Raw genomic sequence first — 23,504 nt, 5'->3', positions numbered from 1 at the left:
AGAGAACACTTTGTGCGCATGGGAAATGAGAACAACAAAACGTAAAGGAGATAACATTTAAAAATTGTACTTTGAAATATCATGATATTTCATATATATCTAGTACAAGCAGTGATAAGTGAATTCCTAAAGGCAGCTCTGTCAGTATGATCCTGGTTGTTGCCTGTTGGGGCCTCTTTCAAAGCCTGAAAGGAGTAGTGAGTGGTGTCCTACTGGAGACTTACTCAGTTTTTAGTGTTTAAGTGTGTTCCAAGGGACCCCAAGTAATGTCCCTACTGAAGAAACCTTCAGGATAATTTCTCTTTTTGTTTACCTCTGCCTTGTCCAAAGAATTAGCTGTCTGGAATAGCATATCATGTTGTGCTAATACATGCTCCTGAAGCAATGAAAAGAGAATTAAAATGTGCTTGAATGAATGAATAATTAAGAAATTATATTCTAAAGCATTTTCTTCTCCTTTTTTTTTTTTTAGGTTCAGGAAAATCCTTTTCCATGATGGGCAATGCAGAGCAGCTGGGTCTGATCCCACGGCTCTGTTGTGCTTTATTTCAGAGAATCTCTGTAGAAGAAAATGAATCTCATACTTTTAAAGTAGAAGTGTCCTATATGGAAATCTACAATGAGAAAGTCAGAGATCTGCTTGATCCAAAAGGGTGAGTAGCTTCACTTTCCCCTACAGCCTTCTGTATTTTTCTCTAAACTCTAAAAAGAGGAATTGGTTTTGGAAGTCCCTGAGGAGGTTTTTTCAGAATGTATGTTTATATGACTTCTTTAGAGAGGATTCGATATCAAACACAAGAAAGAATACTCATGTGTGTTCAATTAATCACTGGTGTGATTAATTTAAGCATTAGGATACCATCCTACTGATGCAAGCAAATACTGTATGCAGTACTTTACCACCACAAAGCAAGACCACATACGAGTAAGTTCTGGGGTATTTTGCCAGATGATCCTAGCAGTATTTTTGTAGGAATTCTCATCAGCTAGGAGAAATTTGAAGCTTATTTACAGCTAGGTCCTTGTGGTTTAGATATTGAACTTTTTTGAATGTGGAAAGGTGACACCTTAGAATTTACTTAGGAATTCTTTCTTCTATTTTGTCTACACAGGAATAATGATTAGGCACTCTGGCTTGGAGATGTGTGTACAGGAAGTAGTTTGACAACACTTGTTCAACTGAGCATTGATATATGTGGTTTATATTTCAATTCTTGAATATAATTGCTGAAGGTGTTGTGTGCAAGTTAGTTAACAAGATAGCTTTCAGACCTCTGTATGTGTCAATAAAGTATAGAAAATGTGAGAAGAAATGGAAGCTTTAGCAAATTGCTAGAGGGAGGGTTTTTAGTCTCCTTTTTTTTAGTTCAGTATTCTTTCTGCCAATTAAGGCATTTCAGGTTTTGTTCCAACCACAAATGCTGGGGTGGGAAGATGCATGAAAAATAATTTACGTATAAAGATCAAAACTGGTTAGATTGGTTTGACTCTTTATTGTTTGAGTTACAAATTCTCGAATACTTTTTTCTTCCTGTTACAATTAAAAAAGACATAAATTGACTTCTGCTATATAAAAGGTACTTATTTCATGTTAGGGTAATAGTTGGCTCTGCATGCTAATGAGTAGATGGTGCATGAGTTGTACTTTATTCCACAGGAGCCGGCAGTCTCTCAAGGTCCGGGAGCACAAGGTGCTGGGTCCATATGTCGATGGCCTGTCTCAGCTGGCTGTTACAAACTTTGAGGTAAATCTAAACCAGGGACAAGTTTATAAATAACACCTATGTACATGAGCAGTAGGAGTCTCAGAAGAGGTAAACTAATGTCTATCTAGATATTTTATTCTTGAGTGATTATGGTCTCTGGCCATTGCAAAGATCATCTCTAATTCTTCAGGAATATTTATTTCATGTGGAAGCACTGGGTTTGTCATTGTGTTAATTACAAATATAGTAGTGGTATCTCATTAATTTGCAGTTTCACTGCATGTAATAAATGCCATGAACACAATATTTGCTTGACACAGGAAATATGAGGATTCTAAGATAATTATATTAGTCTTTCAGCATGAATTTGACTTTGTTGTTGAGTGCTACATTCTGTTTTATATAGGTAATTCACAGCTTAAATCACAACAGCATCTAAGCTCACTTGATTTACCAAAACACATTCAAATAAATTAGTATTGTAGAAGCCAATGAACCACTGTAGGCACAGTGGAAATAATTTAAGCAGTGCAGTTTTATGAGTTGTGTGGGAATTTCTTTTTATGAAGAAACTGATTTGGAAATCTGATTCAGAAGTGTTTTTTAGAAAAATGTTAATTATTTGTGTAGTGTTATGTCCTTCTTTTTATGCTTTGAGGTTTTAATTTTTTTTCTGCAGCATCTGTGCATATTATACAGTTTAAAAACTGCTTTTGCAGCTTCTGTGGTGAATTGCTTAGTTTGAAAGCGTGCCTCCTTTGTGCAAATTCTAGTACGTGTTGTTCATGCTTAAGTTTTGGCTGATGACTTCTGAAACGGTTTTGGAAGACTCAGTAAGCACATATCTCAGGCTCTGCATAGTCATCTTTGTCTTGCACATGTGGGAAGTACAGGTTGAAGTGAGGTAATGTTTTGAGCCAATTAAGCGAAGATAGCATTAGTGCAGGTCAGTAAAGAGATGCCCTGTGTTCACTTGTGTAAGTGAATCTGTGCTGGCCTGATTCCTGGCATTAAACAATATGATTTGTAATGTGGGTGTCACCAACATAGTTCAGCAGAGGATAAGGAAAAGGTGAATTGACTGTAGTTGCTGGGCTTTAAGTGCAGCACTTAAAACAGAGATATGATTTAACATTGTTCTGTGGATTTGTATGCCTCTGTAGCAATACATCTCAAAATGTGCAAAGACTTTTCTCATTATTTCTACCTTCCTTTTTTCCTCTCTCCCACACGCTCTTCCATCTAGATGGGGATTTTGTTTAGCAAGCAAGATTCTTTGCTTTTATCTAGCATCCCTTTTTACTCTTTTTGCTCTAGGATATTGAGTCACTGATGTCAGAGGGAAACAAATCACGAACAGTTGCTGCAACCAACATGAATGAAGAAAGCAGTCGCTCTCATGCCGTGTTCAATATTATAGTGACTCAGACACTCTATGACCTGCAGTCTGGTGTATGTATTTCTGTTGATTAATTTATGAACTTGAGGTGGATTCTTCTTCCTTTCTCATACACGTAAATCATCTATTTAACTGTGTTTTGACTTTTGATACCATGGAGTCCACAAATCAAGACTAGAGAACCCTGGAAGAGCGAGGAAGCACACCACATAAAACAAACAGTTGGATCACTTTTTAAGATTATGTTGACACCATGAAACTTTCTTAGGTCTTAACTGTTGCTGGAGTTAATGTATTTTAATGGCCTACTCTGCTATAAGGTGATTGATGTTACCACATGGGTGGTTCTGGTTCCTTGGTGCTTCAGGCCTTTACTAGAAAATATATGGGTGACTTTCAAAGATCTTTAAGACTTCTGACAATTCCTTCTTCTCTCAAATGTGATACTTTAACCCACATTATTATGAAGGCCAGTGTTTCATGGTGCCAGTGTCAAGCATGTTGGTGCTTCATGCCAATGTTTCTTAGCTGTTGTTCTCCCATGTCCCATCTGTGCAGAATTCTGGAGAGAAGGTCAGCAAGGTCAGCCTGGTGGATTTGGCTGGGAGTGAGAGAGTGTCCAAAACGGGAGCTGCAGGAGAGCGCCTGAAGGAGGGCAGCAACATAAACAAGTAAGGCATTGGCATACACAGGCTGTGAGCCCTGATCTTGAAGAAATCACTGTTGCTTCCCTGGCCTCCTCTTGGTGTGCTTGTCACAAGTCAGCTCAAATGAGCTTCATCAGAAGCAGTTCAATATGGCTCTTTCAGCTGCTCAGTGCTGAGCAGCATGTGTTTCCTGACATTGGCATAGGCATCCTGATTCATACTTGACTCAAATGAAGGCTATATGAATTTTATCTGGAAAAAGTGACAGCAGTGCTCTTTAATTAAGCATATACCTTTTGTGATTCATTTATACACCCTGTCCCCAGGCTCATGTGTTTGCCTCATCATCTGCTTAAGGAAGAGCGCAAAGTTGCAGAGTTGAATGGCTTTGTTCCAACATGAATTAAATTATGTAAGGGTATAATGCACAGTTTGAGAAAATCGGATCAGAATGAAGCTGTGTTGGTTTAGCATTGCCCTGGGCATTTGTGCTCAAGCAATGACAAGTTTCAAAGCACTTTTTTTAGCCATAATTACTGTGTTATTGTCCAAAACCAAGAATGTAGCACACTATTACTGCTGTCTTAAAAATACTAATTTTTTTTGGAAAAAAAGAGTGTAACTGTTGCATTAAAAGCTGCTGCTTTTTCAATTTATTTCCTAATGTTACAAAATGTTTTGTATTTTATGTTAACAATGGCAGCACAATGTGTGTATGAGCAGCATGCATGCTTATGATTCAAATTTACCTCTTGGACATTTTTTCCTCTTTCTAGCTTAGTTTCTAATCTGCTTTGTGTCTAATGCATCATATTGGTACCACGTTGGCATAGTTCCTATGAAACAAAATGATGTGGCTGTCTTTGCCTAATGGCAGATACTGTAACCTTACCCCACAGGTTCCTAGTTAAATTCAGATTGTTTTTACTAGAAACTGTATTTGTATTTTGCATAAACAAAGGTGAAATTAAATGTTTCTTTCTAATTTTTGAGAAACAATTCAAATGCCCCCTCTCCCAACAGCAATTAACAAATTGGAAATATAACTATGGATACAGAAAGACTTCGATTTTGTTTTTTCCTTTTAGGATCTTTATTCAGTGTTTAACTTGTATGGTATCAATTCAATAGGAGAGGGTGTTTTTTACCTATGCTGAACCTCTGACAATACAGAACTTCAGATAAAAGCACCAAACATTTCTGTAAAAGGTATTCTAAAAAGAAAACTGGACGGCTCTACATTTTCCATTCAATTCAATTCTTATATGATACAAATCTGTAATACTTAGTCCATTTATTTAACATTCTCTATTTGAAATCTCTTTTGGAACTCACAGGCAAGAGAGAATTCTTAGTGCTTGGTGTCTTCTGTTAGAGTTTTGCTGTTGGAGCTTTAAAGCCTAAAAATAGATGTACATGTTTAGTCAGACTAGTTCTTTGGAGGACATTTTGTGCAATCTTCTTTAGGGTACGATGCAACTTACTCATTAGGGAAAGGTAATATTTTTTTTCTGGAGTGATAGAGTATATTTAAAGCATATACCTTACTATGTCATCTCCTTTTCTTATTATATTTCTTTTATAAAAAACCCCGTAACATATATCAGTGGCATGTGTTATGTTTAATGAGATAAAAAATGGAGCTGCTGGCAAGTAAACTTGCTCCTAGTTTTATGGCTTATTGCCTTGAAGAAGAATGTGGAAATGATGTGCCTGTTTATTCAGTGTCTGTACCGTTTGTTTCTGATGAAAACTGGCTCGAGCTGTGGCTAGATGCCACCTTGGTCCCACAAGTTTTCCTTTTGAAAACATTATTTCCTTCTTGGGGACAGCATGTTGCAGAGAGGGGCTGCTCTCCCACTTACTGAAGCAACTGAGAGTTGTGTAATTTTGTGTCAACATCTCCCTCAAGTTGTAATAGAGATGACTTCTCTTTTTTTTCTCACAGAGCTGGTGCAGAGTTAGTAAAGGAGGTTTTTGGGAGATTTGCCATACCTCATAGGAAAGCTGGATTTGCTTGTTCCTCCCCAGGATGTGCTAGTTCCCATACCCAGTGCAGAAAAGGAGGTGCTTAACAACTCTTTGTGGTGTAGTCAAAGAACTTCTTGAACACAGTGGTAGGAGGAAGCAGAATAAACAATCTGTCAATTAGTGGCTACAAAAAAAAATACTTTCTGTGAGCAGTGTGCAGTTTTACCTCTGATTAGTAAAATCATAGCTGTTGTCATTTTAACTTTTGAATGCAAAAAGATGATGTAGGCGGGGGCAAGGAATGGGTTGGGACAGGTCTGGCTCCAAGCTGATTTGAGGGAAGGTTTTAGTATTCAGAGTTAACTGCTAGAAAAATGAGTTCTGCTCATTGAGGTATTTGGTTCTAAATTGTACAGAAGTAGCTGGAATGGGTGTCACTTAGGGACAGAGTTGTTTCCCTGTGATGAGGAAGTGCCACTTCCTTTTGAATGCTGCTGGCTCAGGCCTGTGGTGTGAGTGTGCAAGCTTCCCACTGCCCACTAGCCAGGACAGCCTGGTGCCTGAGGAACAGGGACAGGGAGATAAGACACTGTGGAGAAATGGCACTTTCCTGTAATCTTGCAGCAAGTCCACTCTGCTTCTTCTGCAGTGACTCAGTCTGCTGTGTGCTGTGGGCTTAGGACTTCTGGTTGATTCATTATGTGAGTACCGTGAGATAGGATCAGAGTAATGACAGATCTCTGAGGCATCATCCAGCAAAAAGCAAAGCTGATGATGAGTCCTGTAATTACTGTGTTGGGCAGCCATTCCTTTTGCTGCTTCCCTTAAAGTCTTTAAACAGCTTTGTATTATGAAATCTCAAGCAAATTACATAAATGATTCCAGTTTGGCTTTTATTGTAAATGGTACTCTTAAAATAAGATCAGTATTTGTAAGGAGCAGTAATATTATCACAATTTTTAATCCCATGGTAATAAACTGTACCTTATAATTTCCTGTTCATTAAAATGCAGTACCCATAACTCAGACTGGTGTTGCAGCCCAGTTGGGAAATACTTTTCAGTCACAGATCTTTTTGAATCTCTGTTCTTCCCACTTCCCTTCTGACTGTCCATTTCTTCCCCCCGCTCAGGGTTTGGCTTTGGTTTTCATATTTCCTCTCATTTAAAGGAGGAAGGTAGTCTAGGTAGTTTTTTAGTTTTGTGCTGCACTGGGAGTGTGCTGGTGGTGCTTTTCAGTTGTGCTGGAGGAGGTTGCTATAGAGCAGCATGGAACATCCTACTGTTTGCTCCTGCATGTTTAGCAGGCTGTCATCTCTCTCTGTGGAGATCAGAGGCTGGAGGCAAGAATTAGTTCTCTTTTTTTCTATCCCCCTCTCACAAACATTCAGAGGTTATTAGGCTTTTCTTTAGGCCACAAAACTAAACTTAACTTTCTATTTTTGATATGAATTTTTTCAGAGGTGAATCAGAAAGTTATCCTACTTTTTACAATCCTACAAATTTACAAAATAGAGTGCTCTCTTGAGAGTTCAGATAGGCTACCTACCTAGCCTTTCCCTAAATTTCTTTTGATTTTGCTCCCAGGTCTATGCTGTCTTTATATGCAATATGGGATACCTTTTGTGGCACTTTTAATGGTTCTTGTTAACTTACCCTTGGATATCTTCCTTAAAATCCTCTTCTGCTACATTTTTATAATTTTCTAAGTGCTATTTCTAAACCAGTGATGGTTTCAAGCAGCACTGAGGCTCTGTTATAAATATGTGCAAATGCTGCCTATAAACCAAAATAGTAGTACTTCTTTGAAAAGAATACACAAGAGGGTGAAGAGAAACAGTGCAATTAAAGATTTATTTGACTATCTAATTGCAATGCTGCTGAAGCTTTTTCCTTGGTACTTAGAGAGAGTAGCTGGATATTTGAGCAGGAGTGTGACAGACCCACAATTCTCTTGGGCTTCAGCGTTATCTCCTTTAAAACCCTTTAGGCATCTGTTTAATATTCTCAGGCTCCTGAGCAAGCTCATTATCTTAAACATACTCACCCCAAGAGCCCTGATGTCACTTAAAATTTACACAGGTTTGTATAAAGGATTGCATAATACAGCTCACATATGCTTTGGGTGGATTGCTGATACAGTTACCCCAGTTGGTAGAAGCTGTACATGTACCAAAATGCATGAGTTGGCTATTTTCCTCACGTTTCTGGAGTGTTGTTTGGGATTCAGCTGTCTGCTAAGCAGTTTGGGGGCTTTTCTCTTTCACACTTCAGCAGCACCTTTGTTAGTGGGAGATCGTTTGGTCTGTACCCCCCAGCAGAAGCTGCTGAGGCTCTACCTCAGTTATAACCCAGTCCATTTGTCAGGGGACCTCCTAACCTGCCTCTTCTGATCAGCAGCCTTCTATGGCTGTCACTGCCTCACCAGGCACATGAGTACTCCTGGGCCAGAGCTGGACTTGTTCTGAGGCTGCCTTCTTATGGCTGGAGAATTGTTTCATTTTAGTTGGCATTTGAGTCAGCGTTCTTAAACAGCATTCTCAAACACTTCCCAGCACAGGGGTTCTTGCTGTGCTGCCAACGCTGACTTGTAACACTGTCATGAGACTGCAAATCAGAAAGATTTTTATCCTCTGAGAAAAGGTAGATGTCTAATCAAGGGCAGGGATTTTTCATATACTGAAGCAGTCTATTTTAGACTTTTCAAACTATTCTAAATATTTCAACATAGTCTCAGTCTCTCTGAAATATGATCATAGTACCACCTATGATGAAACACTGTTGATACCAGATTTTTTCCTCCAAATATGAAACTTCAAAGAAATATTCTGCCTTGTTTGGAGCAGGGCAATGGGCTAGCTGATCTCTTGTGGTCATTTCCAACTTAAATTATTCTATGATTTTTTAAAATTGGATGTGAAGTTCTGCAGAGCAATCCCTATTTTCTGTGTTTTATTTAATCTGCGTTTAGAATATGTGTTAAAGCTGTTCTGCTGTTTTGCATTTATAGATCACTTTCAACACTGGGATTGGTTATATCATCACTTGCTGACCAGGCAGCAGGGAAGGGGAAAAACAAGTTTGTGCCTTACAGAGACTCTGTACTCACTTGGCTTCTCAAGGTAATTTATATTTTCTGTTCACCATGTTCACAAGATGTCAGCTTACTCATTTGTAGGATCATTGCAGTATGCCTCTGTGTACATGGACTTCTCATCTTTTTTTAAAGAAATGAGTGAAGGAGCTCTCATAGTTATGTTATTCCAAGTGATATGGAGAGCTAAGTGTATCTTGTGTTAATTCAATGTAAAATCCTACTTGACTATTTTCAGTTGTAATGGAATCAAAGGAGGTAGAGGTGGCTAGAAATGTTTATGGAACACACAGATTAGTTTATATCCTGAGGACATTTCAGTGTCTAAATAGTACTTTCAGTGCCTTTATGAAGTATTTTAGGTCTCTTTGGGAAGATACTGTATAGTCTCAAAACAATTTTTAACTGTTGAACTTTCTGTGGCTGCACTACAGGACAACTTGGGAGGAAACAGCCAAACTGCCATGATAGCCACAATTAGTCCAGCAGCAGACAACTATGAAGAAACTCTCTCAACTCTGAGATATGCAGACAGAGCCAAAAGGATAGTTAATCATGCTGTGGTGAATGAAGATCCAAATGCTAGAGTCATCAGAGAATTACGTGAAGAAGTTGAAAAACTGAAAGAACAACTCTCACAAGCTGAGGTAACCTCATACACAGTGAAATGTAAAATGAGTTTCTCAAGGAGCTGTCACATTCTCTGTGGAAGACTAGCTTTCTTACAAAACGTGGAAAGGAACAGTCTTGCACCCATTCTTTTTTCTTTCCTTTTTTAACAAAATAGTTCACATTTTCCAGTATCCAGCCTAATGTATGCTTATCTTTAATAACTTTTAAATAAGGAAAACATTGTACTGATGGTGACCCTTTTCAGTTCTTGAGGAACTTAAGGCCAAGCAATAATTGATGCAGCACAGGAAAGGACTAGATTACATCTTCATTGTGTGGACTCACTTATTAGCAGAAATTTTTTTTACGCATTGGTGGACTATACATAATGTCAGATGGAAAAGTGTGAAAAGTCATAAATACAATAAATTGGACAACAAATTCAGGGGGCATTTCTCTCTGGCATTTGTGAAAATCTATTAAAAATTGTCAGAAATGGAACACTGAAAACCATCAACCATTTGCTTCACTGCCTTAATAGTTGACACTGTGTGATTGATGATTATCTTAGATTTATTCTTCTACCTGAAGAATAAAGTGTCCAGGTAGGATAGTTTATTTGGTATCCAGGATATCTGAACAAATTAGGTACTTGATAGATTTGAAAATATTTTTGATCTTTTCAGGAAGGACATAAAATACTGATGGAAAAGGAACAGAACTGTGCTTGAGGATAAATTTGTGTGGTGTTTAAATTTCATCATTATTTAAGAAATAGTGTTATTCACGTGAACACTTCCTCATAGACTGAAGTGGAAAAATCTTCTTTAAGGAAAAGAAGCCATTCACTTTTTTCATAAATAAAAACCTGTTCTAAGCCCTTATTTTAATTCGGAAAATGTTATTGTAGCATGTTGGCAGGCTGCAGCTGAACACAATCAGTAGGAAGGTGTCCAAAATCTTACTAATTATTTTGTTAAGTGTTTTCTCTTCTACCTTCTGTCAAAAAGAGTTATATAGGGTTGTAGGCCAGCCTGTTCAATTGTTACTTGGCACTGGACATATTCAAGCCCTTTGCTTTTGTTTCCTGTTGTGAAATGAGAAGCCTGTGTTAGCTCCAGAACATGCCTTCCTTTGAAGGTAATCAACAGGGTCAGTCTGAAAGCTTTACTGCAACTCTAAGAACACTTACAAAACCAGGATGGAATGGAAGGCTAAATGGCTAGAAGAATTTGTGTTTGGAACCACTGTTGGAAGAAAGACATTGGACTTGAACTACAGACAGCTAGGAATTAAAGTTTTTAAATACTCACATATTTTTTTATGCAGACAGTGAAGTCTGAGTGGCCAGGCCCAGAGATTTTTGTTCCTTCCATTAACTCTGGAGCTATGTCAATCTTCGGCTATTTCAGATCTGGATGCAATAAAGGTGATTTCTGTCCTCCTCCTCCTTTGCAAGTTTCCTATTTCCTCAACTTCTACCTTGAAAAACCTGGGAACATAGTAACAAACCTATACTTGTTGCATTTGATAATATGTTGATGTGTTGAGTTTCCTTGTGCTAGCTGAAGTTGCAGTGGTAAGAGTAGCTGAGTGTTTTTGCTAATTTCTACCTTTTAGGCCATGAAGGCACCAGAACTGAAGGAAAAATTGGAAGAATCAGAAAAACTAATAAAAGAGTTGACAGTCACCTGGGAAGAAAAGCTAAGGAAAACAGAAGAAATTGCACAGGTACTTCAGAAAATTTTCGGAGGAAAGCCAGATACTCATATAGTACTAGTCAGCTGAACTTCATGAACTTTAGTGGACTATGCTGTTTTCCCACCACCTACTTGAAATGTCTTTGAATTTTTTTGTTTTCCCCTTGTTTCTGGTTTTGGGGTGGCTTTGTTTGTTTGTTGGTTTTTTAAACCAACAAATGTTCATTTGTTTGTTGGGTTTTTGTATTTTTTTAAAGTCTACATTTTATTAGCATAAATCCAGCGGTGTCATGATATAGCATTGATAAAAGCCAGTATTTGATTTTAAAATAAAACATCAAAATATATTTGGGCAGCTCATTTATTTATAAGACCACAGTGAGACTGTGGACATGTTTCCTTGAAGTAACTAAGGAAGTGAAGAATTACAAAAGGACCAGAATTGTGGGTGGTATTTGTTGCTTTTGCTTTAGTGATTTCTAACCAGAAAAGGAAAATGTGTACATGTAGTCACTAATGTTTGTTTATTATTATTTTTGAACATTAAAAAACCCTTTCTGGCTTCTAGTGTACACTTCCATCATTTCCTTCGTCCATAACTTGAAGAATAAATGGTGTTGGCTTCTCTTTCTAGTCCTAATGTTCCAGAAGCATGTTATGGTGCAACCACTGTTAAAATAAATTTAAAAAAAAAAAACAAAAAACCAAACAGGTCAAGGGGAAAATCCAAACCTAACCAGCCAAACAAAAAACTCCAACACCCAAACTATAGCCAAAAAACCAAAAAGACTGAAAAAGACTCATGTGATCAAGAAAGTGCTTTAGCTGAATTAATAATAAAACAGCAAATGAATAAGCCTAAACTGTGGCATGCTATTTCCTAAATCATCTATGACTGTGATTATCTTTGAAGTAATTGAAACTGAGTTTCATTTTTTACTAACATAAAGACTCAAAGCCACATTGTGTCTCTTAGCTCTATTCAGTTTATTAAACCTATATATGTGTAGGTAAGCCTAATGAATTTAATAGGACTGCTTAATTAAGCTCTACTTTGGGGAGGTAGGTGTTTGAGGATTACATCTAACTTTTTATGGTTGGTGTGCAAATATAAATTCTACTGGCCTTATGGTGCCTGACCAGTGTCTGGTGGTGATATACAGTGTGCATACTCAGCATGTGCATCTTTAGCTTAAGTTGCTCTGTGCTTGTCCCTACATATTGCAGCAGGCAAGATTGATTTATTTTTCTGCTTGCAGGAGAGGCAAAGACAGCTGGAGAGCATGGGAATCTCCCTCGAGTCTTCAGGTATCAAGGTTGGGGATGACAAGTGTTATCTGGTGAACCTGAATGCAGACCCTGCACTCAATGAGCTTCTGGTTTACTATTTAAAGGTAAGGATGTGAACAGGATATTTACACAGAATGAAAGGACACTTGCTTTGAATTTCTAGCTCTAATTTACTCAGAAGGGATGTAGTTTTTTTGCTGCAACAAAATAGGATAAGCCTCCTCCTACTGTTTAGGCTTTTGTTTTCCCTTTGCAGCTCAGCTTCACTGTTTTCCTAATTGATCTCCTGATTGCCAACAGTAGGAGAAATGCTCAGTGTGGGCCAGTGTTGAGATCAATTCTAGCTTTTCCAGGCAGGATGTGCCTGGCCAGTGGTCTTCTGCCTGAACTTCAAGCAGGAACTTCATGGTAGATGCTTGTTTTTGTTAGGGAGCTGGAAATTGCTTTAAATATATGGAGAGCTAATAATAAAGAGATGATGATCAGTAGTAATCAGTAAGAATAACATAACCTTCAATGACAGGAAAGCTTACGAGAGAGGGTTTAAAAAGGCACTGTTAAAATTTTACAGAAATGTATTTTCCCAGTGTCATTAGCTTTCATACCATTCTGTTTTGCATTTCCCATGCCAGAGTGAAGAAGTGTCAAGTTCAAACCTAGAAGGTTTGTAGGGAAGTGTGAGTTGCTTGTCAATAAGATATGAAAGAGTATTGTGTCTGTTTTTTTAGCTACTCTTCTGCTTTGGTAGCTGAAGGAAGGCTTGTGTATTTGAACAGTAGCAAATAAGACACAACCTCTCTAACACTAACAAAATAAACTGTTTCAGCAGAACTTAAAATATGACTTGAAATTATGTAGAGCTTAGTATGTTTAGCTGAGTTGCTGTACAGCTGTTTTCTGAAAAGCAGAGAACTCTGCACACTGTTTTACTATCTATGCTGTTATGCTGTTCTCTTAATTATGCCTATATGACATGACTGGTTTTCTTCTGGTTTTTGTGTTTAATGTATGCCTGCAGACATAGTGTGAGAATACTTTTTAATCAGAATTTGTGTGTCAACTGCTTCATTTTGCTTTAGCTAAAACTGTGTGAAGATGAAGTTCAGGGCAGAACAACAGTTTGTGTGTGTCTGTTGCAGTCTTCAGATCTGCTGTGGCACCATTTCTGCTCGACAGACACAGAAACTGTGCAGTCTCAGCACTTCAGCTAATATTTTCTTAGTTATGTCAACAATGGTAGTTTGCTTGTCTCTTAGTAACAGCTTGTTTTCTAGGATCACACAAGAGTTGGTGCAGATACTTCTCAGGATATTCAGCTCTTTGGTATAGGAATCCAACCAGAACACTGTGAGATTAATATTGCTTTAGATGGAGAAGTTACACTCACACCAAAAGAAAATGCAAGGTAAGGAAGATCAGCAGCACTTTCCATTGAAGTGGAAATTTTTTTTTTTTTGACAGATAGTGACTTTCATGCATTTTTATTTTACACAGAGAGAAGTATCTTATGTTCGGACCAGTGATTATTTTCAATGCAGTTGACTTAAATAGATACTTAGAGGGAAATTCAGCAATTAAAACTAAGATTTCCCTGCACATGTGAACACTCACCCCCCCACTCTGCAGGGCAACAGGCTGTCAGTGGTTTGGCTTGGAATAAGCCACCTAAAGAAGGTACTTGGTAGGAGAGAGGGGCCATTGCCTGTCTGTATCTTGGGTAGCAATGAGATCCCTGAGATGCTGCTGGCTGTGCTGGCCTGTGTGATGGGATAGTAGCTTGTGTCTTGATGGCAGAGAATAAATGGTGCCTCGTGAGTAGTTCCTGTTGTAAAGTTCAATATTTTGTGAGGAAAGGGTGCTTTAAAGGTCTGACTTTTTCTCTAAATCCTTAATTACTGCTTTGTCTAGTTAATATGCAGTGTAAAGTAATGCTTCACCTTTTATTTCTACTTCTGTATTTTAATAATTTTTCATTCCTGGGGCACTGTGGCTCCTTGGGTGGAATTGTAAATGTCTTTGTCACTTGATCTCCAATAGCATGTGATAAATCAATACCTTTGTCCTAGTTAATAGTCATGTGCTTGTCTGAAATTTGAGTATCTAAATAACGTACAGATTAGTATCAGAATGAGAAACTGAAGTTTGAGAGACACGTAAAAATCTGATTTCTTTCAGTCTTCCTTTACTGAAACGCATTTGTATTTTCTTCTGCAGCCTACACTACAAAATTTCAAACAGATGGCTTTCAGGCTTGTGGTGATAAAGTTACTGTACTGGAAATCAGTCATTTTGACTGGCAGGAACAAGGGCACATGTCAGTAGAAAAAAACATATTTTGTTTTACTCATGTCTGATGTGCAATGCTTAAGTAACTGTTCTTAAGATATGAGTATCAACAGAAATTTAGCTACCAGAATTTCTTTGAAAAAAGTTAAAAAAAAGATCTGATTTAAAATGAAATACTTATGTGTTTGTGTTGACTTACATGAGACTACTGAAATGAGAGTGCTGCATCTGAAAAGCCTTTTTCATTTTACTGAAGTTTTTTCCCCTTTCAAATAAAATGCACTAGTATACCAGATGTTCACAAAAATAGACCCTTGTTAATAATAGAGACTCTGTTTGTTGAAAGAATAAAACTTGGATCTAAGAATCTTTTCTTATGCGTGAATGCCGAATCTGTTCACGGCATGTTTTACAACTCAGTGTTGACTAAGTTGTATCTTGGAGAGCTCTATCAGTAGGGTTTGCATACATTTATGTTTGGATTTTATAAGTTTATAAGAAACAGGCAGTGACTCAGTTTGAGAAACAGGCATTTAAAGAAAGCTTTGCAAACAAAATCAACCCTGTCTGTATGTTACTGAAGAGTTGTACCAGCCAAAGGCAGAGGGGAAAGGTGCTAATTCTGACAATAGAAATCAGGCCAGTAACTTTCCCAGTGATCCTTTCATAAGAACCTAGCTGGTTTGTTACCATATGATACAAGTGACTGTCAGTAGGTGGGAGAAACTGCAACTCTTCAATCTTTTATTTCCAGGATTTCACTGCAGTTGTATTTTTTCTTTCAGATCCTGTGTAAATGGTGCACTGGTATGTTCTGCCACTCAGTTATGGCATGGAGATAGAATATTATGGGGAAACAACCACTTTTTTAGGTAATAGTTGATGTTTATATTCCACCCATTTTACATTCAGCCTATTTTTTTTCCTTTCGTTATTCTAGATAATTTTTTTTTATAAACTGAATTTCCATTTTCACTCAGAATCAATTTACCAAAGAGGAAACGTCGAGATTGGCTGAAAGATCTTGAGAAAGAAACTTCCTTAGGAGAGCATGATCTGGATGCAGCTAGTGAAGCTTCTTCAGAACCAGACTACAACTATGAGTTTGCACAAATGGAAGTTATTATGAAGACACTGAATAGTAATGGTAAGGCAACTGCCAGATAAAAATGTTCTTTTGGATTGTCTAACAAATTCAGCCTGGAACTCAATTTCTGGGTAAAACAAGCAATGCACTTGTTCCAGGGGCCTTTGGAGGATTTTCAGGATAAGATATTTTACAGAAACAATATGTGTGCAAAGATATATGAAACATATATAACTATAACTATATATATATATATGTGTAAAAAAAATATGTGCACCTAGATATATATATACTATACACACAGGATAGTAGTTGGTTTGTGCCCTGACACTATTTTGTCTGTACCTCTACTCTCTTTTATAGTGCAGTTGAGTTGTAACCATATGCCTGTCAAATTATCATCCAAGTTTACTAAGTTCTTGTTTTTGTGAGTTACTGTAGAAAGAAGAGGTGCACCATATATGGCTCAGTTATTTCATCCTCCTTTTTGTATCAAATGTTACTGACACCATTTTAACCTTATTAAAAAAACATTGACATGGTAACAAAGCAAAAGGCAAATGCCAGCTTGTTTTTCAGCTCTTGATCACTCTTAATATTTCATTTAGTCTTTGTTAAAACAAATTGTTTTTTCGGAACAACACTATAAGATATAATATAGATAAAATAACAGTATGGTGTATGTAAAACAATATGGCTTTTTCATGATTTCCAGAAGGCAGGTCAGTTCATGTGATACAATAGAGTATAAAGACATGCTGAAAAACTTAGTAAACTACAGAATGCTTTGTACAGGTTTTAAATACACAAAATCAGAGAGGCAAATACCTTGGGATTTGGTCCCTGATCAAGAAGACAGAGTAGATGGTGGTTCATTGCTTTCTGTTCTTCTTTCTTCATCTCTTCACTGTATTTCCATGGTTTGCTGTGGTTTGCATGTTGAAATACAGCATTTACTTTTTATTTTGTCTCCTCTAATTGTTTTATTTTGTCTGTTTTGCCATTGAGCACAGCATGATGGTTTCATATGTTTGAAGCTGCAATACTTTGCAGGTTTTTTTTACAGTTTAATTTTTAATGAGGTTTCTTGTGTGAGTTACAGGATCAGGTCACTTAAATTGATATGAAATTGCTGTTTGGTAACAGAAATATTCTCATTACAATTCATCCATACCAGGAGATGAATTTCAGATGAATCTGCCATCCTGGTGGTCTTCAGTGTTGTCATCCCTTGTGAAGATTCTGTTGCCCGTTTTAAGGCCTCAAACCATCTCGTATCTGTGCCAAAACTGGGACAAAGGTTTTGAACTCAATTGGCTTGTGCATGAGGCTGCTGGAAAAGTCTGAAAGCATTAATTGATGCTTGATCTGCTTGTTACTAACTGGAGATTTGACTGAAGTGTATCAGTCTATAATGAGTCAGTGTTCTTTGAATAAGGGGTCACATTTTTTGGTTTTCATGTGTTGTTATCCAGCTGATTGAAACAATTCTTCACAACATTCCAAGTGTCTTTACATTTTAGTTCAGTAAGCTTTTCTGATTGTGGTCCAGGCCAGTCTTCGTTTTGGTTGGTTGCTTTCTGTGTCTTGGTCAAGAACAGTTTCAGACCTTGCTGTTCCTTAAAGCTCTTCCTTCCCTACTGCAGAATAAGTGTTTGCAGCCATACATGTCACACTGGTTCAGAAGGGTCATATCCCAATTTCTACTGCTTCTGCCCACTCCTACATAGGTGTTGCTTAACTAAATTGGAGTAGTTAGTGATAATAGAATGCTGACAAAACAAGTGACTGTGAGGATCATAGCCTGCTCTTTTGATTTGAAGTTAAATAAACAGAACCTAGCAGCACTTTCTCAATGCTAAAATACCTTTTTTCTGATGGGCTTCCAGTTTGTTGTGTAAGAAGTGAAGCAGCTTTGTTACAGTGCCATTTATTTATTCTTCCTTAAAATGAAAAATAAGTATGGGTAAGGAGGAAGAAATAACTAAATGACTGAAGACTGTTAATTCTATTACACATATTTTCTGGAGAAGCCCTAAGAGGAGAATGAAGAGATATTTTAAAAATTTGATTAGATAATTATTTTATAATCTTGTATAGATACAGCCCAAAAGCAAGAGGATTTGGTTTTCCTTTGTTTGGGTTTTTGGATTCCTCCCTCCTGCTGGATTTGTTTGAGAATTATAATCCTCTTTAAATAAATATCCTGCCTTTTCCAGGGTGCAAACACATTTGTTTTTATGGCATGTAACCAGTGCAACAGTGTCACAGACTCCATCCGGCTCCAGAGAACCTCTGAGGAAAATGTGTAACTTTGAAAACTGCTGTAAAGAAAACATCCCAATTCTTTCCTTCCTTCAGCATGTTAACTTTCTTTGTGGGATTCTGTCAGATCAGCTTTGTACTGCTAATTTGTGATGCTGGTCAAACACAGACTGCATCAAAGAAGTTTACTTTATTCTTGTATACTGTGCAGCGGTTAAGTAAACAATGTGATTAGGTTAGGCAGCTTCTCATTTTAGCAAACAAAACTGTTACAGCTCAGGGAGAGGATTTTTATAAAACTTAGCAAAGCAGCCTGTGTCATAACCCTCTTCTAGCTTGCTTAGACAAATATACTTGCAAGAAATGTTAGGGAATTTATTTAGCATCAGCGTGACTCGATTAACAGATTCCACGTGTGAATTAAGTGACATTGTAGCAAGGTAATAAACGCTGCTCATCCTGTGAAGAAAATACATTTTTGTGTTCTGTGTTAGTAGTCTATGATTTTGCAGGGGATTAACTGCATATGAATATTTTTTTCAGGGTCATTGAACTCTTGTCACATAAATATGTAAAGGATTGGGACTTGGAACTTCTAACACTGTATGGAATTTGCTGTGTATTTGGCAGGCACTGGGTAGAATCTTCCTTAATTTATTTGACTTTGCGTGAAAAATCCAAAATTGTAGAACATGGTGTTTAAATTTAATTTAAACACTGTTGTAGTTCTTTTGAACTGTAAAAAATCTTGACTGTTTATTTCTTCAAATTTTACCTAGATAGTTTATAACTCGCTCCATATTTTACTTTTTTTCCTGTGACAGCCTTAAGGTTTTCTCAGTAAACTCTTTCCAAAGCTAAATTAAGAAGTTTTCTAAGACTGTGAATTTACCTTTTGCATTACAAGACAAGCATAATCCACCTTTTTTTCTTTTTTTTCCCAAGCAGTACAGTATTATGTTGCAATTGGAAAGTTTTATACTATGTTCTTGCATCTTGTTCCAAATATTTATCATGGTGTAATTTGATCCTATGGTTGTTGTGATCCTGTAAATCTAGGTGGCTGAAAAGTTTACTTTTATTAAAAAAATCTGTTTCTTGAACTCATACTACTCTTTGAGTGGTTTAGGAAAGTCTCATCTTAATGAGTCAGCCTTAGATTAATTTCCTGTGTTTGCAAACACAATGGAGGGATTTTAATTTCTTCCATGTTTCTACTCTGTCATCTGCATAATACCTGATGTTCTCAAATATTCTTCTATATAACTAAAATTGATTTGGGGAATTATGCAGCAAAGCCCATGTATTTTAAGATAGTTCTGGTGTTATCTGGAGGAATTAGAAGGATCATGATGGTAGAGATGAACATTAATAACTTGGTTTGTAGTCCAGAATTTTAGAACTTGGTTCAGTCAGGTTTTTTTTTTTTGGCACTGTTTAAAAGCTAATAATAGCTAACTTCTTTCTGAGAATGTCATGTACTAAAAAGTAATATTTCTAGTTATTTTAAGGCACTTTTATGAATCAGTAGTTTGCTATTTGGTTGCTATTTATACTGACTGATTTTTAACTTTGTGCTTTATAATTACCATTGCGGTGGTATTTGTGATGCCTTTGTGTGAAGCCAGTGATTTCTTCCCTGAATAAGGCCAGGGCCACAGAAGCAGCTTGCAGAAGTGTTTGTGAAAACCAAAGGGAAGATGGGGTATAACTAAATCACACAGATGTATTTTTTGGTTTTGTTGGGGTTTTTTTGAGTGGCACACCTCTAGTTCCAAAATGGGACAGTGTAATTAAATCTAGGTTTATTTTTCTCCCTCCTTTGTAATAGACTGGCATCCTTAAAAATTGCAGCAGCTCTTTTTTAGTTTAATAATGAAATGGAAGGGGTATCACAAACAGTTATTTTAAAGCTGAAGTTCTTTGCATTTGAAAATCCTGCCATATCATAGAGCTGCAGTATTGCTTCCTCTAGCAGTCCACCACTCCAGCTTTGGAACTCCTCTCTCTTCCTCTTGTGTACAGAATCAGCAATCTCTTGGGTGGTGTGCTGTCACTCAGTGGTCTAGATTGGTCCTCTTGCAAACCACTTTTTTTTGCTGTATTTGAGCTGTCAGAGATGTGTGCATGAACCAGGTATATAGACTGGTGGTACATAGAGCTTGCTCTATTAAATGGCTCTTTCAGAGGCACAGGCATGGGACCTAACCCTGGGAACAGACAGAGTAATGTTTCATTCGTTTGAGTGCACTTCACATTTATCCCTAGCTGATTGACACAAGCAGTTTTTTCAGGATTGAATATCCAAACGGATATTTGTTCTGTGTTGATAACAAGATGAAATGAGGTTTGTAAAGCTAAATGCAGAAGGCCCCCCCAGGACATATTTTGTCTGCCTCAGTGCTGTGCAGTGCATTAGTGCAGTGTAATGTGTGACCAGTCAGACCATTTGTTTGTCTAGGTTTTCGTCTGCAGCTCTCCAACATATTTCATTCTCTGCCAAAACAGAGAAAGTACATTGCTTTTTACTTCCTTAAGTCGTTTCCTCCTCTGGTTAACATCATCTTCCCTTGTGTTTTGCTTTGTTTTCTTATTAATTGGTTTCCTTTTCCATCCTTTTTTTTTTCCTACTGGGATTCTGGAATATATTATAAATACACGACACTTAAATGTGCAATAGACAAGGGTCTTAACCATTGTTCTAGCCTTTTGCATGCCATTTATTTTTTTAATTTTAGTTTGGATTTATCTCTTTAATGCAATATTTAGTAAATTGGTGTGCAGTTTGTGTTTGCAGACTCTGGGGTATGTTGATTGCTGTTACCAACTAAATAATGAGCATCCTGTAATGCTGAAATGGCATTTTCTCGAGTTTTCTGGGGGTTTTTATTCTCTTTTTTTTTCCCTTCCCTTCTTTCAGACCCAGTACAAAATGTGGTGCAGATCTTGGAGAAGCAGTACCTGGAGGAGAAGCGGAGCGCTCTGGAGGAGCAGCGGGTGATGTACGAGCGCGAGCTGGAGCTGCTGCGGCAGCAGCTCTCCCCAGAGAGGCAGCACCAGCACGGCAGCGACAGGCTCTCCTACACTGCCCAGGCTGCACAGCAGAAAGTCAACCTCTGGACAGAGGAGAGGTGAGAATACTGGAGTTAAAACAAAGTAGTAAGAACTAGAAAGGGTGAAAGATGTGGCTGGAACCTTGCATCCAAAATCAGTAACTCTTTCTGTGGAGTAGATCTGCAGAATAAGATCTGCACTTCCACCAAAGCGTTAGCATTTTGTTTAGGGCTGAGTTGAGATGTTTAACATGTGCAAGATTTAACTCACAAAAGACATAAAAATTTCGCTTTTTTTGAGCAGTATTATAGGTCGGTGTTCTGTGTGGTTTTTTGCTTTGTTTCTTTTTTTTTAAACTTGAAAACTGCTTATTGAAACATTTGGTTTAGCAAGTATTGTTTTAGTTCATGAAAGAAAGGAAAGAATTGTGCTGAAAGGTAAATTTGTCAACTAAGACTAAAGAGTCCAGTAAAGATTATTGTGTTTTGCAAGTATACAATGAGAGCAGTTAATACTTTGCAATCAAAGAACCATAAAAAGTACAGAGAATGGGGATCCGTACATATTTGTACGTTTGTGTTTCTAAACGTAAGCCCAGCTTTAGGAGACAATTGCTCTGGTTGAGCTGCTTAGGAAGTTAAAGGCTTGCCATGAGGTGAATTGGCCTCTTTGCAAAGGAATAGCAGGCACCTGAATGAAGCCTTGGTGAAAGACCATCATGAGGTTGGGAACAGTTAAAATGCTCTCTAGGAAGATGTGAGCAGAGCACTTACGACAATGGAAGAAGTTTGTTCTTGGTGTGATTGAGGAGAGAGGGATGCCAGCTCCACGGAGAGAAGTTCAAGGGCAGCAACCAAGATGATTTAAGTTTTCTGAATACCAGTGAGTATTCTGTCATTGGGCTTATACATCAGGAAGAATGTCTAGATGTTCTAACAGGTTTCTTGTAAATTTATTTCATCCATTTCTTTTAAAACAGAAGCTTCCTTATTCACTCAGTGGGGTTTTTTTTCTATATGTAGTGAGTTTGAGTGCTCTTTTTTAATGTAATTATTTTTGCTTTATTCTTCACCATTAAAAAATCCAAATCAATTTACAAGAGGGATCTAAACCAAGATAGTCAACATTGGTTTGCAGCTTTCAATTGAGAATGTTAGAAATAGAACAGAACAGATCTTGGTTTAGTTTTTGTGCAAGATTTTGTTTTGTAATTTCTGCCCAGTTGAGCCTGGGAAAAAAACCTAAACAAATAGCTAACTGTTGACTAGCAGTGACTAGAATGTTTTTCATGGCAAGTGTAGGGAGAAGTAGTTCTATGATTCAGCATTAATTAAAATAATTGTTTGCCCGTGTAAAAGCTAAAAACAGAATCATTGGGAACTGAATGTAAAATGTTACAGAGTTATGGTTGGGATTTCCAGACTCTTTTAGGGCTGCACAAGAGTGAGAAATGTGTTAGCTGGAGGCCTTTTTGTTCAGAACTGCTTTGAGCACAGCAAGGCCATCCAGAAATCATTGATAATGCAGTGCAGTAGCAGAGAAGAGAACTGGGCTTACTGGCAGGGGAGGCAGTATCTCTGAAAAGATGCAGCAGAAGGGAAAAGGCAGTAGCAAAAAACTTGCCTGTCCTTGAGAGCTGTGACGAGAAGATGGTAATTGATTCTTTTAAAATTACCCACCATAACCGCGTAATCACAAAAAAGAGTATCTGGGGTGATATCAAGGCTAGGTGTTCCATCAGCTTTCACTTCTCAGTAGTTGTTAGATGTTTCTGAGGAGGAGCTGTGCTTTGAACAAGAAGTTTTGCCTCTGAATTTCATGGGTGAATGCTTTACTCTGTATAACTGTTGAGCTCTTTGAAGCCTGTACTTTGCTGCATTGTAAAGAAAAGGAGAATGGATTCTCTTTGGAGCGATCCATGAGGAGTCTGATAATGTTTTGGTGGCACTGCCATTGAATAAGCGGTTTTCTGGAAGAACTCATTATCATTTTCCTGTCCTCCAGAAGACATATGATATACTTAGATATACTTTTTATTTATTTGTAGTTCTAGAAGAGGTTTCGGCTGCTGAAAAATGGGGGGGAAATGAATCATCTTAAATAAGAAACCAGAAAAAAAATCTTTGAGTGGTTTCTGCTGGGAAAGCATGGCAACATGTTGCTGAGAGGATGTTTACCAGCCAACTGGCCAGAGGGCAAAAAATCCTGGGAAGAATGGGAAGACTGGATGTGAAAAATGTGCAAAAGTTCCAAGAGTCTGGGTTGCAGGGGATGTGATTGGTGCAGTTTTAGCTGCCTCTCTGTTGCTATTGCAAATAAAGCTGGGCTCTACTGGATCAGGCAGCAAAATTAATTTGATAGATATCAGATGTGGGCATGAGGCTGTATCTGTCA

General features: G+C 37.6%; 1 protein-coding gene across 3 annotated transcripts in view; it reads left to right on the top strand.

Moving 5' to 3' along the window:
* Positions 1-23,504, top strand: part of KIF13A (kinesin family member 13A) — a 105,036-nt gene that overhangs the window by 53,544 nt on the left and 27,988 nt on the right. For all 3 annotated transcript variants that reach the window (XM_054284808.1, XM_054284807.1, XM_054284806.1), the window contains exons 6-17: positions 473-653; positions 1,658-1,745; positions 3,024-3,158; positions 3,664-3,776; positions 8,733-8,844; positions 9,251-9,463; positions 11,049-11,159; positions 12,388-12,522; positions 13,693-13,823; positions 15,490-15,576; positions 15,685-15,851; positions 20,977-21,187. In XM_054284808.1, coding sequence (XP_054140783.1) covers positions 473-653; positions 1,658-1,745; positions 3,024-3,158; positions 3,664-3,776; positions 8,733-8,844; positions 9,251-9,463; positions 11,049-11,159; positions 12,388-12,522; positions 13,693-13,823; positions 15,490-15,576; positions 15,685-15,851; positions 20,977-21,187 — 1,684 coding nt within the window. The remainder of the gene's footprint in view (positions 1-472; positions 654-1,657; positions 1,746-3,023; positions 3,159-3,663; positions 3,777-8,732; positions 8,845-9,250; positions 9,464-11,048; positions 11,160-12,387; positions 12,523-13,692; positions 13,824-15,489; positions 15,577-15,684; positions 15,852-20,976; positions 21,188-23,504) is intronic.

Source organism: Melozone crissalis, unplaced genomic scaffold (assembly GCF_028551555.1).
Source record: "Melozone crissalis strain CALT ecotype California unplaced genomic scaffold, PUWL_Pcris_2 ptg000042l_1, whole genome shotgun sequence".
NCBI classification, from domain to species: Eukaryota; Metazoa; Chordata; class Aves; order Passeriformes; family Passerellidae; genus Melozone; species Melozone crissalis.
The sequence above is the reverse complement of the archived record's forward strand: the minus strand, read 5'-3'. Positions and strand labels throughout refer to the sequence as shown.